The 12824-nt window shown below is 36.5% G+C and overlaps 1 protein-coding gene across 4 annotated transcripts in view; it reads left to right on the top strand.

Moving 5' to 3' along the window:
• The first annotated feature begins 6419 nt into the window (after nt 1-6419).
• nrbp2a (nuclear receptor binding protein 2a) overlaps nt 6420-12824 on the top strand; it is a 43459-nt gene continuing 37054 nt past the window's right edge. For 2 of the 4 annotated variants that reach the window (XM_067363991.1, XM_067363990.1), the window contains exon 1: nt 6426-7021. In XM_067363991.1, the coding sequence (XP_067220092.1) occupies nt 6902-7021 (120 nt within the window). In that variant the 5' untranslated portion in view covers nt 6426-6901. Of the gene's footprint in view, nt 7022-12824 lie in introns of all 4 variants that reach the window. The other 2 variants (XM_067363989.1, XM_067363988.1) reach the window with 2 other exon arrangements.

Genomic DNA, 12824 nt, shown 5'->3' with positions numbered 1-12824 from the left:
TACAGCTCATGAAAGTCCAAAATCCAGTATCTCAAAATATTAGAATATTTCCTAAGATCAATCAAAAAATTGATTTTCAAAACAGAAAAGTTCAAGTTCTTTAAAGTATGTTCATTTGTGCACTCAATACTTGGTCGGCAGCACATATTACAGCACATGACTTGATCCTAGCACAAATTACAGCATCAGTGAAGTATAGCATGGAAGTGATCAGCCTGTGGCACTGCTGAGACACTATTGAGCCTTCAGATCATCTGTATATTGTTGGATCGACTGTTTCTCATCTTTCTCTTGAAAATGTCCCATAGATTCAGGGGTCAGGCATGTTGGCTGGCCAATAAAACACAGTAATATCATGGTCAGCAAACCATTTGGAAGTAGTTTTTGCACTGTGGGCAGGTGCTAAAGTCCTGCTGGAAAAGGAAATCAGCATCTCCATAAAGCTTGTCAACAGATGGAAGCATAAAGTGCTCCAAAATCTCCTGGAAGATGGCTGCATTGACTTTGCACTTGATTTCAACATGAAATGCAAAATTTACTTTTATCTGAAAAGAGGACTTTCGACCACTGTTCACTGTCCAGTTCTTTTTCTCCTTAGCCCAGGTAAGATGCTTCTCACGTTGTTTCTGTTTCAGAAGTGGCTTGGTAGTCCTTTTCCTGAAGATGTCTGAGTGTGGTGACTCTTGATGTGCTGACTCCGGCTTCATTTGACTCATTGTGAAGCTCTCCCAAGTGTTTGAATCGGCTTTACTTGACAGTATTCTCAAGCTTGTGGTCATCCCTGTTGCTTGTGCACCTTTGCCTACCCAATTTCTTCCTTCTAGTCAACTTTGCATTTAAAATGCTTTGATACATCACTCTGTAAACAGCCACCACATTGAGTAATGACCATCTGTGACTTACTCTCTTTGTGGAGGGTGTCAATGAGTTTCTCCTGGACCATTGCCAAGTCAGCAGTCTTCCCCATTAGTGTGGTTTCAAAGAACAAGAGATACCCGGAATTTATACTGTAGGGATGGTCATTTAACAAAACTCAAATGTAAAAATTTTTATTTTATTATGAGTCGTTACTTTCAAAGGGTTACAGTTGTGCTCAAAATTATTCACACCTTTAGTAAATATGACCAAAGAAGAAGAAATGTGAAAATAAATCTGCATTGTTAATACTTTTGATCTTTTATTTAAAAAATATACAAAAATCCAATCTTTCATTGGAGAATAATTTTAAATGGGGGGGGGGGGAAATCTCATTATAAGAGGAATGTTTTTCTCCAATACACATTGTTCACAAATTAATCGTACCCTTTTATTCAATACTTTTTGCAACCTTCTTTTCCCAAGATAACAGCTCTAAGTCTTCTCCTATAATGCCTGATGAGTTTGGAGAACACCTGCCAAGAGATCAGAGACCATTCCTTCATGCAGAATCTCTCCAGATCCTCTCCAGATTCCAGCTCCATGTTGGTGCTTCTTCTCTTCAGTTCACTCCACTCATGCATAACTCAAAGGGTTATGACACTTACACATTTTGTCTATCAAGATAATCTTTACAAGTTAACACAATATTTATACATTTTGAAGCCTAAATAAAGTCGTCAGATATAAAAATCTAACAGTAGGCTATAAACGGACTACAGCACACCATAGTCGCGGATCAACGTCACCACCACCAAGCTTCCTCAAACTTTATTTAAAAAACAACTTCATTTAAAAACATGCTCGCTGATTATGATCTGCGCTGTGTATGAATACTTATCCACTTTTTCATGGATAAGTGTCAAATGTCCTGTTTGTCATGATGATGTCTAAAGTCCCCGCCAAAGGAAGTAGTCCCTTTTAGCAACTTGTTAGCAACCGCCATTTTTAAGACACAATAAAGGTTTAAAAAATCACAAGCGGGTTATAACTGGTGTGATTTATGTCATAGATCAAAACATGAAAATATTTAGAGGCTTTGTTAACCACAGACCTTATTTCAGGCGATTTAGCAAAAACCCATAGCCCTGATAGCACACGTACATCTCGGAGACGTCTATTTGATGTGTGTGTTTACATCTGGAAGACGTATTATTTAGGGTGTTTGCTCATCTGGAATACGTCTATAGGACGTATCCTGTCAGATGTCAAATAGACGTTTAGAAGACGTCTTTAAGATGTTTATGATTTAGAATGTATGTAAAACTGACATCTTAAAGACGTCTATTAGATGTTTGTAAACAGCAGATGCTTTCCAGATGAAGTGATCTTTAACAGACGTCTTGCAGACGTACGTGTGCTATCTGGGAGACTTTAGGGCGATGGGACCGGAAGTCCTAAAATGCTAACTTGCTTCTGGGTTTTGCCTACAAAAACACGTCATCTCTGAGGTACTCTATGGAGGCCTCAATGAGCCATTGGATTTCATCAAAAATATCTTAATTTGTGTTCTGAAGATGAACAAAGGTCTTACAGGTTTGGAACGACATGAGGGTGAGTAATTAATGACAGAATTTTCATTTTTGGGTGAACTAACTCTTTAAGGTTTAAGGTAAAAATAACTGTCATTATCTCTATTAGCTAGTTATTTCAAATTAGCGAAGGTTACTATCAGATTTATGTGGATGTACTATATGAGACCAGACTAGAGTCCTGTGTGTGTGTGTGTGTGTGTGTGTGTGTGTGTGTGTGTGTGTGTGTGTGTGTGTGTGTGTGTGTGTGTGTGTGTGTGTGTGTGTGTGTGTGTGTGTGTGACTAGTGTGGAAAGATGATTGTTCAAGAAGTTACATTATAGATTTTGAATTGCCTAAAAGAACCTTTATTGTATCCTCTTGGTTACTGTGGATTTTCTGTATTGTTCTTCCTGTTCAGGTGACAGAACAGCTTGTACACAACCAACACAAGTACCTATGATCGATAAGCATGGTTCAGTTATTAGATATCAAATATTAGAGCGTTGATTAGATATTCGTAATCTTTTGTAATTACACAACTTCACCAACAGGTGGCTCAAAATCTCCAGTAAGAGATGTCTAGAGGTTTGTACAAATTCTATTTACAAAAATAAACAGAGAACAGACAGTCATTCTGGCAGGCATTAACTGGCAGGGAAATAAGTTGTTCAGGTATAAGAGTTGTTACCTCAGGGGGAATTTAGTAGAAGTGCTTTTCTAAGAAAGTAAGCTAAGAAAGCGTTAGTAAGTAAAAAAAAAAAAAAAAAAAAAAAAAAAAGGAATATTATTTCCAATAATGAAATGAAAACTTTTTAGAAAGTAATAGAACAGATGTTGGTAAAATGAACTTTCAGGAACTGAATGAAGAAACAAGGTTGTAAAAAGTGAGTCTTTTTATATATGTATACAATGAAAGAAAATGATGAATGCCGTGTTCGAGTACAATTGCTTATTAACGCCATGTTCAAGTATAATGGCTGACAATAGCCTTATGCAACTTCTCATTGAATTTCGCAAGAAAGCGTGTGAAAGGTAGAAAAGATCAATGAGTGTGAGATGCTACACGGTGGGTTAGCCCCAAACAGATATGTGGACACTTTTGGACACCTAATATACTAAATACTAAAACTAGTATACTAAGAATGTCTAAATGTAATTGTATTCATCCACGAACAAATGATGTAAGACCTTTTCTCAGAACTAACTTCCCTTTTCTGAGCAATTCTGTAATTTTACTTTTAAACAAATAGTCTCAGGGTCATTTCTAGGGCTTGTAGGCTACTGTATAAAGTTTATCTCACATTTTATTAGCAGAGAAACCACAGGTCAGTGGAACTACATGTTTCACTAACATTTGAAAACCAGAAAATGTCTAAAGTGTCCTAAATATCTATAATTGTTTAATCTATATAATTTAAAACAGAAATGTCTTTTTGTCAAGTGTGTTTGTGCTATATTTCTATTTTAAAAAATGCCACTTGGTTTGATGTACTGTAAAAAAAAAAATGCTTTTTTTAAAGGTGGGGCTTATGTGTCCAAATACATTTTTTGAGCCATTGTATGTGATCTGAGAAAGCGTATTAAGAGGCTGCGGGAGGTTTTCACACATGTCTAAACCCAGTCACCCCATTTAAATACTAGTTTCAACAGTCATGCAAGCCTTGACTTGATGAAGCCTAAATCACATACACAATTCACTGTTTACACCCACTGCATACACACTTCTCATTTACAGTTTACTCTCTTAGAAGAAAATGTTTGTTTAGAATCTAAAGGGTTCTGTCAGGCGCTTCATAAATAGACCATTTTAGGGGATTCCATTATGGGATCATTTTTAAATCATTTTTCATCTTAATTAAATGTTATGAATTAAACAGCTCATAAATATACTCCATCAGTAAAATAAAAAATGTAAAAAAATAAAATAAAATAAAAAAAACCTGTTAAACATGTAAGTATGATGCAATCATTTCAAAATTCTGTCATTTATTACTCACACTCATGTCATTCCACACCTGTAAAACCTTAATATTAAGATATTTTTGATGAAATCCGAGAGCTCTCTAACTCCTCCATAGACAGAAATTTAATTTACTAAAGACATTGTTAAAATAGTTCACGTAACTGCAGTGGTTCAACCTTAAAGGCACAATATGTAAGATTTTTTAAGTAAAATATCCAAAAACCACTAGGCCAGTTATATATCGTTGGTTCAGTTGAGTACTTACAATATCCCAAATGTTTCCAACTATTTGTAAATCGTAACAAAATCGCAATTTTAACCAAGGATACGGGACGTGTCCGGGAGTCACCTGTAAATGCCGTCATATCCGTGTTACCCTTGGTTTCCGGTTTTATTTTGTAGAAACCGTGGAAACACTAAAGACGCTTTAATATATTACATGTTTTATTAGGCAAGGGAACAACTGTTTGGTTACATTTATAGACAGAAAACAAATTATTGTTATATAGCTCAATACGTCTTATTGTTTAAATCTAGTTCACTTGATTTTTTGCGAGTACCATGCTTTACCATGCCTCAGAGAAAAACACTATTTTGTCAAGTGGCTAACATAGCATAATCAGATGCTACACTTGGGTTAAAAACAACCCAAGTTGGGTTAAATATGGACAAACCCAGCAGGTTGGTTTAAAGGGCACCTATTATGCCCTCTTTCACAAGAGTTATATAATACAATGGTCTGGTCAAGTTTGAGCTTAAAATACCCCACAAAATTACTCACACGCATACATCGTGCTGCTCGTATGAACAGAGTTGGCCAATACTGAGCTGGCGATCTGATGTAGAAACTGGAAGTGCTGAACATAAACAGCATAGGAGAATGAAACAGAAGAGAAGAAATTGTTGAATAAAGTCGTTATTTTTATGCACAAAAAGTATTCTCGTTGCTTCATAAAATTAAGGTTGAACCACTGTAGTCATGTGGACTATTTTAACGATGTCTTTAGTACCTTTCTAGACCTTGAAAGTGCGGTTAAATATGAAGGAGTCAGTGAGCTCTGAATTTCATCAAAAAATTATTTTTGTTGAAATCCGATGGCTCCGTGAGACCTGCATAGGGAGCAATGACATTTCCTCTCTCAAGATCCATTAATGTACTAAAAACTTATTTAAATCAGTTCATGTGAGTACAGTGGTTCAATATTAATATTATAAAGCGACGAGAATATTTTTGGTTCGCCAAAAAAACAAAATAATGATTTATATAGTGATGGCCGATTTCAAAACACTGCTTCATGAAGCATCGGAGCGTTATGAACCAGCGTGTCGAATCAGCGGTTCGGAGTGCCAAAGTCACGTGATTTCAGCAGTTTGGCGGTTTGACATGCGATCTGAATCATGATTCGAAACGCTGATTCATAACGCTCCAAAGCTTCCTGAAGCAGTAAAATCGGCCATCACTATATAAGTCGTTATTTTGTTTTTTTGGCGCACCAAAAATATTCTCGGCGCTTTATAATATAAGTATTGAACCACTGTACTCACATGAACCGATTTAGATGTGTTTTTAGTACATTAATGGATCTTGAGAGAGGAAATGTCATTGCTCCCTATGGAGGCCTCACGGAGCCATCGGACTTCAACAAAAATATCTTAATTTGTGTTCCGAAGATTAATGAAGGTCTTACGGGTGTGGAACCGCATGAGGGTGAGTAATAAATGACAGAATTTTCATTTTTGGGTGAACTAACCCTTTAAGACATTTCTCCATATATAGTCAAGAACTATTCTACATACTGAACCCTTTTTTTTCTAAGGAACTCAATACAAAATTGTATTAAATGACATTGTATTAAAGCAACAAAACAAACGTGTACTGAAATTTGAAACTGTTTTGTTTTATGTTTAGGCCATTTATAGCCCAATCACCCTTTGTACTGTATAAATTATGACTGGGGTTGAGTAATCTGACATGCACTGAATAGTTTTATGGCACAGGACAGTAAAAGGATCTCAGTGTGTGCATATTGTCTAAGCTTTACGGTAGCATATTAAAAAGAGGAAATTCAGAAAGCTCCAGCCAGTAGGGAAAGCTGGACTGAGATGAAATGATGTCTGTTGGTCGGGCTCTTTAGAGTATGTGTAGGGTGGACTGTCTGCGACTGAACGTCTAGAGACCCACGTCTCTCACGTAGGACACTGTCTGCTTTCGGGAGCCGTATCCTGTTTTCTAAGAATCCGTAAGGATGGGATTAAATTTACCAGAACAGTGAATGTTTCGCCTCGCTTTTAAAACGATTTTCGCGGTTCGTGTCGTTTTTACTGCTTGTTGCAGTATTTATATGGGGTTGACGACAGTACTGTAACTTGAAGTCGTGACCAGCAGGATTCGTCACTCTTCTATATTCAATGAAACACGTTTGCAGCTACAACATCGCTGCAAGCCTCAGGAGGTCCTGCGTGCTCAGTTGGTCTTAAAGGAGCCGTCAAAGCAGCACACAAGGGTAAAATGACTATGTCCGTCCCAGAGAACATATCGGGGTCCGGGGGGAAAGAGGAGGAGAGTGAAGATGAGAGTGAAATCTTGGAGGAAAGCCCCTGCGGCCGCTGGCAGAAGAGACGGGAGCAGGTACGTCTCGAGGTTAATGGACATATTGGAAGCATCACTGTCATTATCGACTGGATCAGACTTAAATGTGCATTTAACTATTATTTAAGCATTTAAAGGGCTCTGCAAATGAAAAAACGCTGTATATGGTGTGGTTGTGGGTGTCCTCGTGAAGTACCAGCCCAGTTGGTTTCTCCACATGGAGAGTTTATAGTATTTGTAGAGGTTAAACACACTGAAGAATGGCCGTTATGACAAATAACATGTAAATCGATGCATATATGCTTGAACAACAAGTATGTGTGCTTTAAGCACATTTAAAATCATTTTATAAGTGTTGCTCGTAGTTTTCGTAAGAGATTCAATGTAAACTCGTTGCTTGTAGTTTTCGTAAGAGATTCAATGTAAACATTTGAGTTCACGCGCACAGCCCCTCCCCCTTCGCCCACGTACAGACGCACACGCCAATACATAGTATAAGTCACTATTATTGTTATTCATTTGTGTATTATATTTGTTCTTTTTTGTTGCATGAGATAAAATGGGCGTGGAGGAGGTGTCGGCTCATCTCCTTCTGGCTTGTGTTGAAGCGTGATCTCGGCTTTCTTTGAGATAAGTCACAGATACAAGTAAACTAAAGCTTATCAGTCCTGGCACACATTCAGTCTATCTATCGTAAAGGACACTGGAAACTTGTAACCTTCTTTTTTTAACCATGTGCTACTTGTAGTTCTTATTGTTAAACTGTATTTGTATGCTAATTAATGCTAACCTCTTCCATCTAAAGTGTAAAATCTAGTTGGTTGATTTTATTTTTAAGAAGCACGCAAACCCTGATTTCTAAGTTGCCATTTTAATATTTACTTAGGATAATATTTGCTAAATGTTGTTCAGCTAATCTGAGATGTCACAACTAAACTGTCAACCATTCAAAAATTATTATTTTTTTTTTGTGAATATTTAAAGGGTTAGTTCACACAAAAATGAAAATAATGTAATTTATTATTCGCCCTCATGTCGTTCTACACCCGTAAGACCTTCGTTCATCTTCAGAACACAAATTAAGATATTGTTGATGAAATCCAATGACTCCGTGAGGCCTCCATTCACAGCAATGACATTTCCTCTCTCGAGGTCCATAAAGGTACTAAAAACATATTTGAAACAGTTCATGTGGTTCTATCTTAATATTATAAAGCGGCAAGAATACTTTTTGTGTGCCAAAAAAACAAAATAACCTCTTTTGAACAATAAATATATAGGCCAATTTCAAAACACTGCTTCATGAAGCTTTTTGAATCCTTTGTTTCGTATTATTGATTCGGATCTCCTATAAAAAAGCTAAACTGCTGAAATCACGTGACTTTGGTTCTCCGATTCATTGATTCAGTTCGTAAAGCTGAAGCAGTGTTTTGAAATTGGCCCATATAGATATTGTTGAAAAGTCTTTATTTTGTTTTTTTGGCACACAAAAAGTATTCTCTTTATAATATTAAGATAGAACCACTGAACTCACGTGAACTGATTTAAATATGTTTTAGTACCTTTATGGACCTTGAGAGTTTGAATGGCTTTGCTCTCAATAGAGGCCTCATCAGATTTAATCAACATATCTTAATTTGTGTTCTGAAGATTAATGAAGGTCTTACGGGTGTAGAACGACATGAGGGTGAGTAATTAATGACATTATTTTCATTTTTGGGTGAACTAACCCTTTAAGACCTTCAATATATTATGTTGATTTGGCTATTTCTCCACATGAATGCAAGTTTTGTCACCTGAAATAATGGTGATTTTTTCTTAATCACCATTTATTTATTCTTAATCATTACACAAGAATACACAACTCAAATGAAAGGTTTGCTTTGGTATGTGTGGAGATTCTCACTTACTCGTCTCTGGACAAGCAGGCCCAGTTCTATGGAATGCAAGAGCACCCTCAGTTTAAACTGTTATAATAGTATATTAGAGGAACAGATTTGGCAAATGCTCCAGTTCGTATTTGTGTTTACGCTCTGGAAAGCATCAAAGGTTTCTATTTACAATGTGTTTTTGCTGCATTGAGCAATGTAGCCAATTAGAGTCGTGTCTGTTGATCTCTTGAATGCAATGGCCAATCAGAAGTGTTTAAATATTTTTGAAATGCATTAATTAGGCTATTTGTAAAAGTAATAACTTTTAAAGGTGCCCTAGAATCAAAATTTGAATTTACCTCGGCATAGTTAAATAACAAGAGTTCAGTACATGGAAAAGACATACATTGAGTTTCAAATCCCATTGCTTCCTCCTTCTTATAAAAATCTCATTTGTTTAAAAGACTTCCGGAAAACACACGGATCTCAACATAACACTGACTGTTACGTAACAGTCGGGATCATTAATATGTATTACCCCAATATTTGCATATGCCAGCTCATGTTCAAGGCATTAGACAAGGAAAGGCAGTATTAACGGCTGGATCTGTGCACAGACAAGGTAAGCCAGCAAGAACAACAGCGAAAAATGGCAGATGGAGCAATAATAACTGACATGATCCATGATAGCATGATATTTTTAGTGATCTTTGTAAATTGTCTTTCTAAATGTTTCGTTAGCATGTTGCTAATGTACTGTTAAATGTGGTTAAAGTTACCATCGTTTCTTACTGTATTCACGGAGACAAGAGCTGTCGCTATTTTCATTTTTAAACACTTGCAGTCTGTATAATGCATAAACACAACTTCATTCTTTATAAATCTCTCCAACAGTGTGTAATGTTAGCTTTAGCCACAGAGCACTATCAAACTCATTCAGAATCAAACGTAAACATCAAAATAAATACTTTACTCACATAATTCGAAGCATGCATACAGCATGCATGACGAACATCTTGTAAAGATCCATTTGAGAGTTATATTAGCTGTGTGAACTTTGTAAATGCACTGTAATATAGTCGAGAGCTTGTGTGGCAGGGAGCAGGCGAATTAAAGGGGCGGCGCACTGCCAAAATCAGTGTATAGTTAATGATGCCCCAAAATAGGCAGTTAAAAAAAAATAATTAAAAAAAATCTATGGGGTATTTTGAGCTGAAACTTCACAGACACATTCAGGGGACACCTTAGACTTATATTACATCTTGTGAAAAAGCATTCTTGGGCACCTTTAAATTACTTGTAAATCTCTTACTGTACACTACTATTCCTGTTATGTTGGTGCTTAGAAGCTGTTGCTTATACAATTTCTCTGTACTTTACTAGAGCACCCTCACTAATTTCAGAAGCACATTCAGTAATTTGATTGTGAAACCAGGCCTGTGGTGGACAAGAGTGCGTTCTTCTTACAACACTCCAGTTTTACTGCAGCAGCATAGCCGGCGCTCCAGTCTGTGGATTCACGTCAATCTGCATTTTACACTTGGCCTACTGCCTACTTTTTCAGACAAGCAGAGCAACCTGTCCCTCACATGAGATCGCAGCAGTAGCAAACAACAACGATCCAATCAATTCCCGATGGACAAAATCTCGCCCTACATCTTTTCTTATTCAAGAAGCTGTTTCACTTGGATATACATAGCAATAGGGAAGAAAAGACTATTGCAACAACTTGTTTCATGCAGACTTTTAAATTAACTAGTTGCAGCTAGACTTAACTCAAATTTGTGATTAAAGTATTATTGTTTTAACTTTAAATTCTCAGAATTAAATAAAAATGGAAATGGCATATAAAAAAATATTATGATGAGCAGGTAGTATATGATATTTTAAAATGATTTATATTACATTGAATGATATTTTACATTAGAAGTCATTTTTATTAGGACAATTTTATTGTTTTAGTTATGAAAACGTATGTGTTTACTGTGTAACGGTAACATACTTAAAACTAACAATTGCGCTGAAGTTAAGCCACCAAAATTGTTTAATTTGAAATACCTGTTTTTTACTGTGTACTCAAAAGCGTGAAACATAATGCACACACTTTATGTGCATATTTGTGAAAGTTTTCCATTTTATGTTTACAAGCCATGTGAGTTTGAACATGGCGCGGATTATGTGTTCTTTTTCCTTGACACTTGATTGTGAAAAGCAATAAAGATGCAAAATTTGGCTAAAAACAGTGGGACAAAGTGGCTGGAACACAACGAGTAATTATTTCCTCCTCGTGAATAGCCTGTAAGTGTAAGAATGTTATTAGTATGTGTCTCACTCTCTTATTGCGTCAGTGTTGTTAATGATGCCAAAGCGCAATGTGTTGGCTAACAGAAGGACAGGCATGCTTATACAACAAAAGTGAATTTGTTTTTTTGCGGTGGATGTTTTCTTTTCTCAATGACTCTGAATGACAAGGATCATGCATTACAGCCAGGGTTGCCAGGTTTGCGTAACCAGGCCAGTCATGGCCTAAACTTGCCCAATTGTGGTTCCGGGGGTGTTGGGTTGGTTCCCCGGTAAAAATCAACAAAACGAGTTCGGGGTGGGGGTGGGAGTTGGGACTAAAGGCCAACCTGTAGACTAAGAAGACAACCCGCAGCAGGAAACGGTGTAAAAGTAGCCCAATTCTGCGGGAAAACCACAGACTTGGCAACACTGATCACAGACTCTGTTCTGCAGGTTGCTTCATTGTGTAACTGGAGTGTAAAAAGATGTAATGTTGGGAGTTTTTTTGGTAGTTGCAAAACTCTGGCATTAATGTTTGTTTTGACAGTTTTCAACCTTGTGACATTTGGATTACCAGCTGTGTTTGTTTAATAAAGTTGGCTTTACTTACTACATTCGAAAAATGACAATAAAAGACTACATAAATAAATAGAGAGCCCACCATATTTTTTTAGATTTTAATATTTAGAATATTTTTAATCAATGGAAAAAGTTCTGCAATTAATTTATGGTGCGTTCAAGTCATGTCGGAAAGTTTGTATTTATGAGCTGAACGAACACGAATGCCACCACAATGTCGTAAATATGAAGTTCAGGGGGCGTGTCAGTGAGAAACGGAATACCACAATACCGATAGCTATTTAGCAGTGACATTGTCAGGATTTTCTATTTACAACGAAGTCAGCTAACTGCCTATACAAAATATGGTAGCATTATATAATATAACAATATAAAATGTAAGTGCCTTCATAAATTAAAAACATTAAAAAAGCAAAACACACCTGATGCACATTCTTTGTTCTTTATTTTCTAGAAGTAGAAGTGCTGTATTTTTGTGTAATTTATTAAAGGTGCCTTCGAATGAAAAATGGAATTTATCTTGGCATAGTTAAATAACAAGAGTTCAGTACATGGAAATGACATACAGTGAGTCTCAAACTCCATTGTTTCCTCCTTCTTGTATAAATCTCATTTGTTTAAAAGACCTCTGAAGAACAGGCGAATCTCAACATAACATGTTACGTAACAGTCGGGGTGTACGCCCCAATATTTGCATATGCCAGCCCATGTTCCTAACATTATGAAAGGCATTAGACAAGGGTAGAACGTCTGGATCTGTGCAGAGCTGAATCAACAGACTAGGTAAGCAAGCAAGCAAGGACAATAGAGAAAAATGGCAGATGGAGCGATAATAACTGACATGATCCATGATAACATGATACTTTTAGTGATATTTGTAAACTGTCTTTATAAATGTTTCATTAGCATGTTGCTAATGTACTGTTAAATGTGGTTAAAGTTACCATCGTTTCTTACTGTATTCACAGTATATTATAAATCTCTCCAACCGTGTAGCATTAGCCGTTAGCCACGGAGCACAGCCTCAAATTCATTCAGAATCAGATGTAAACAATATAACAGTATACAATACTCACATAATCTGACGCATACATGCCGCATTCATGATG

The sequence above is a fragment of the Chanodichthys erythropterus genome, chromosome 16 (genome assembly GCF_024489055.1).
Source record: "Chanodichthys erythropterus isolate Z2021 chromosome 16, ASM2448905v1, whole genome shotgun sequence".
Lineage (NCBI taxonomy): Eukaryota > Metazoa > Chordata > Actinopteri > Cypriniformes > Xenocyprididae > Chanodichthys > Chanodichthys erythropterus.
The sequence above is the reverse complement of the archived record's forward strand: the minus strand, read 5'-3'. Positions and strand labels throughout refer to the sequence as shown.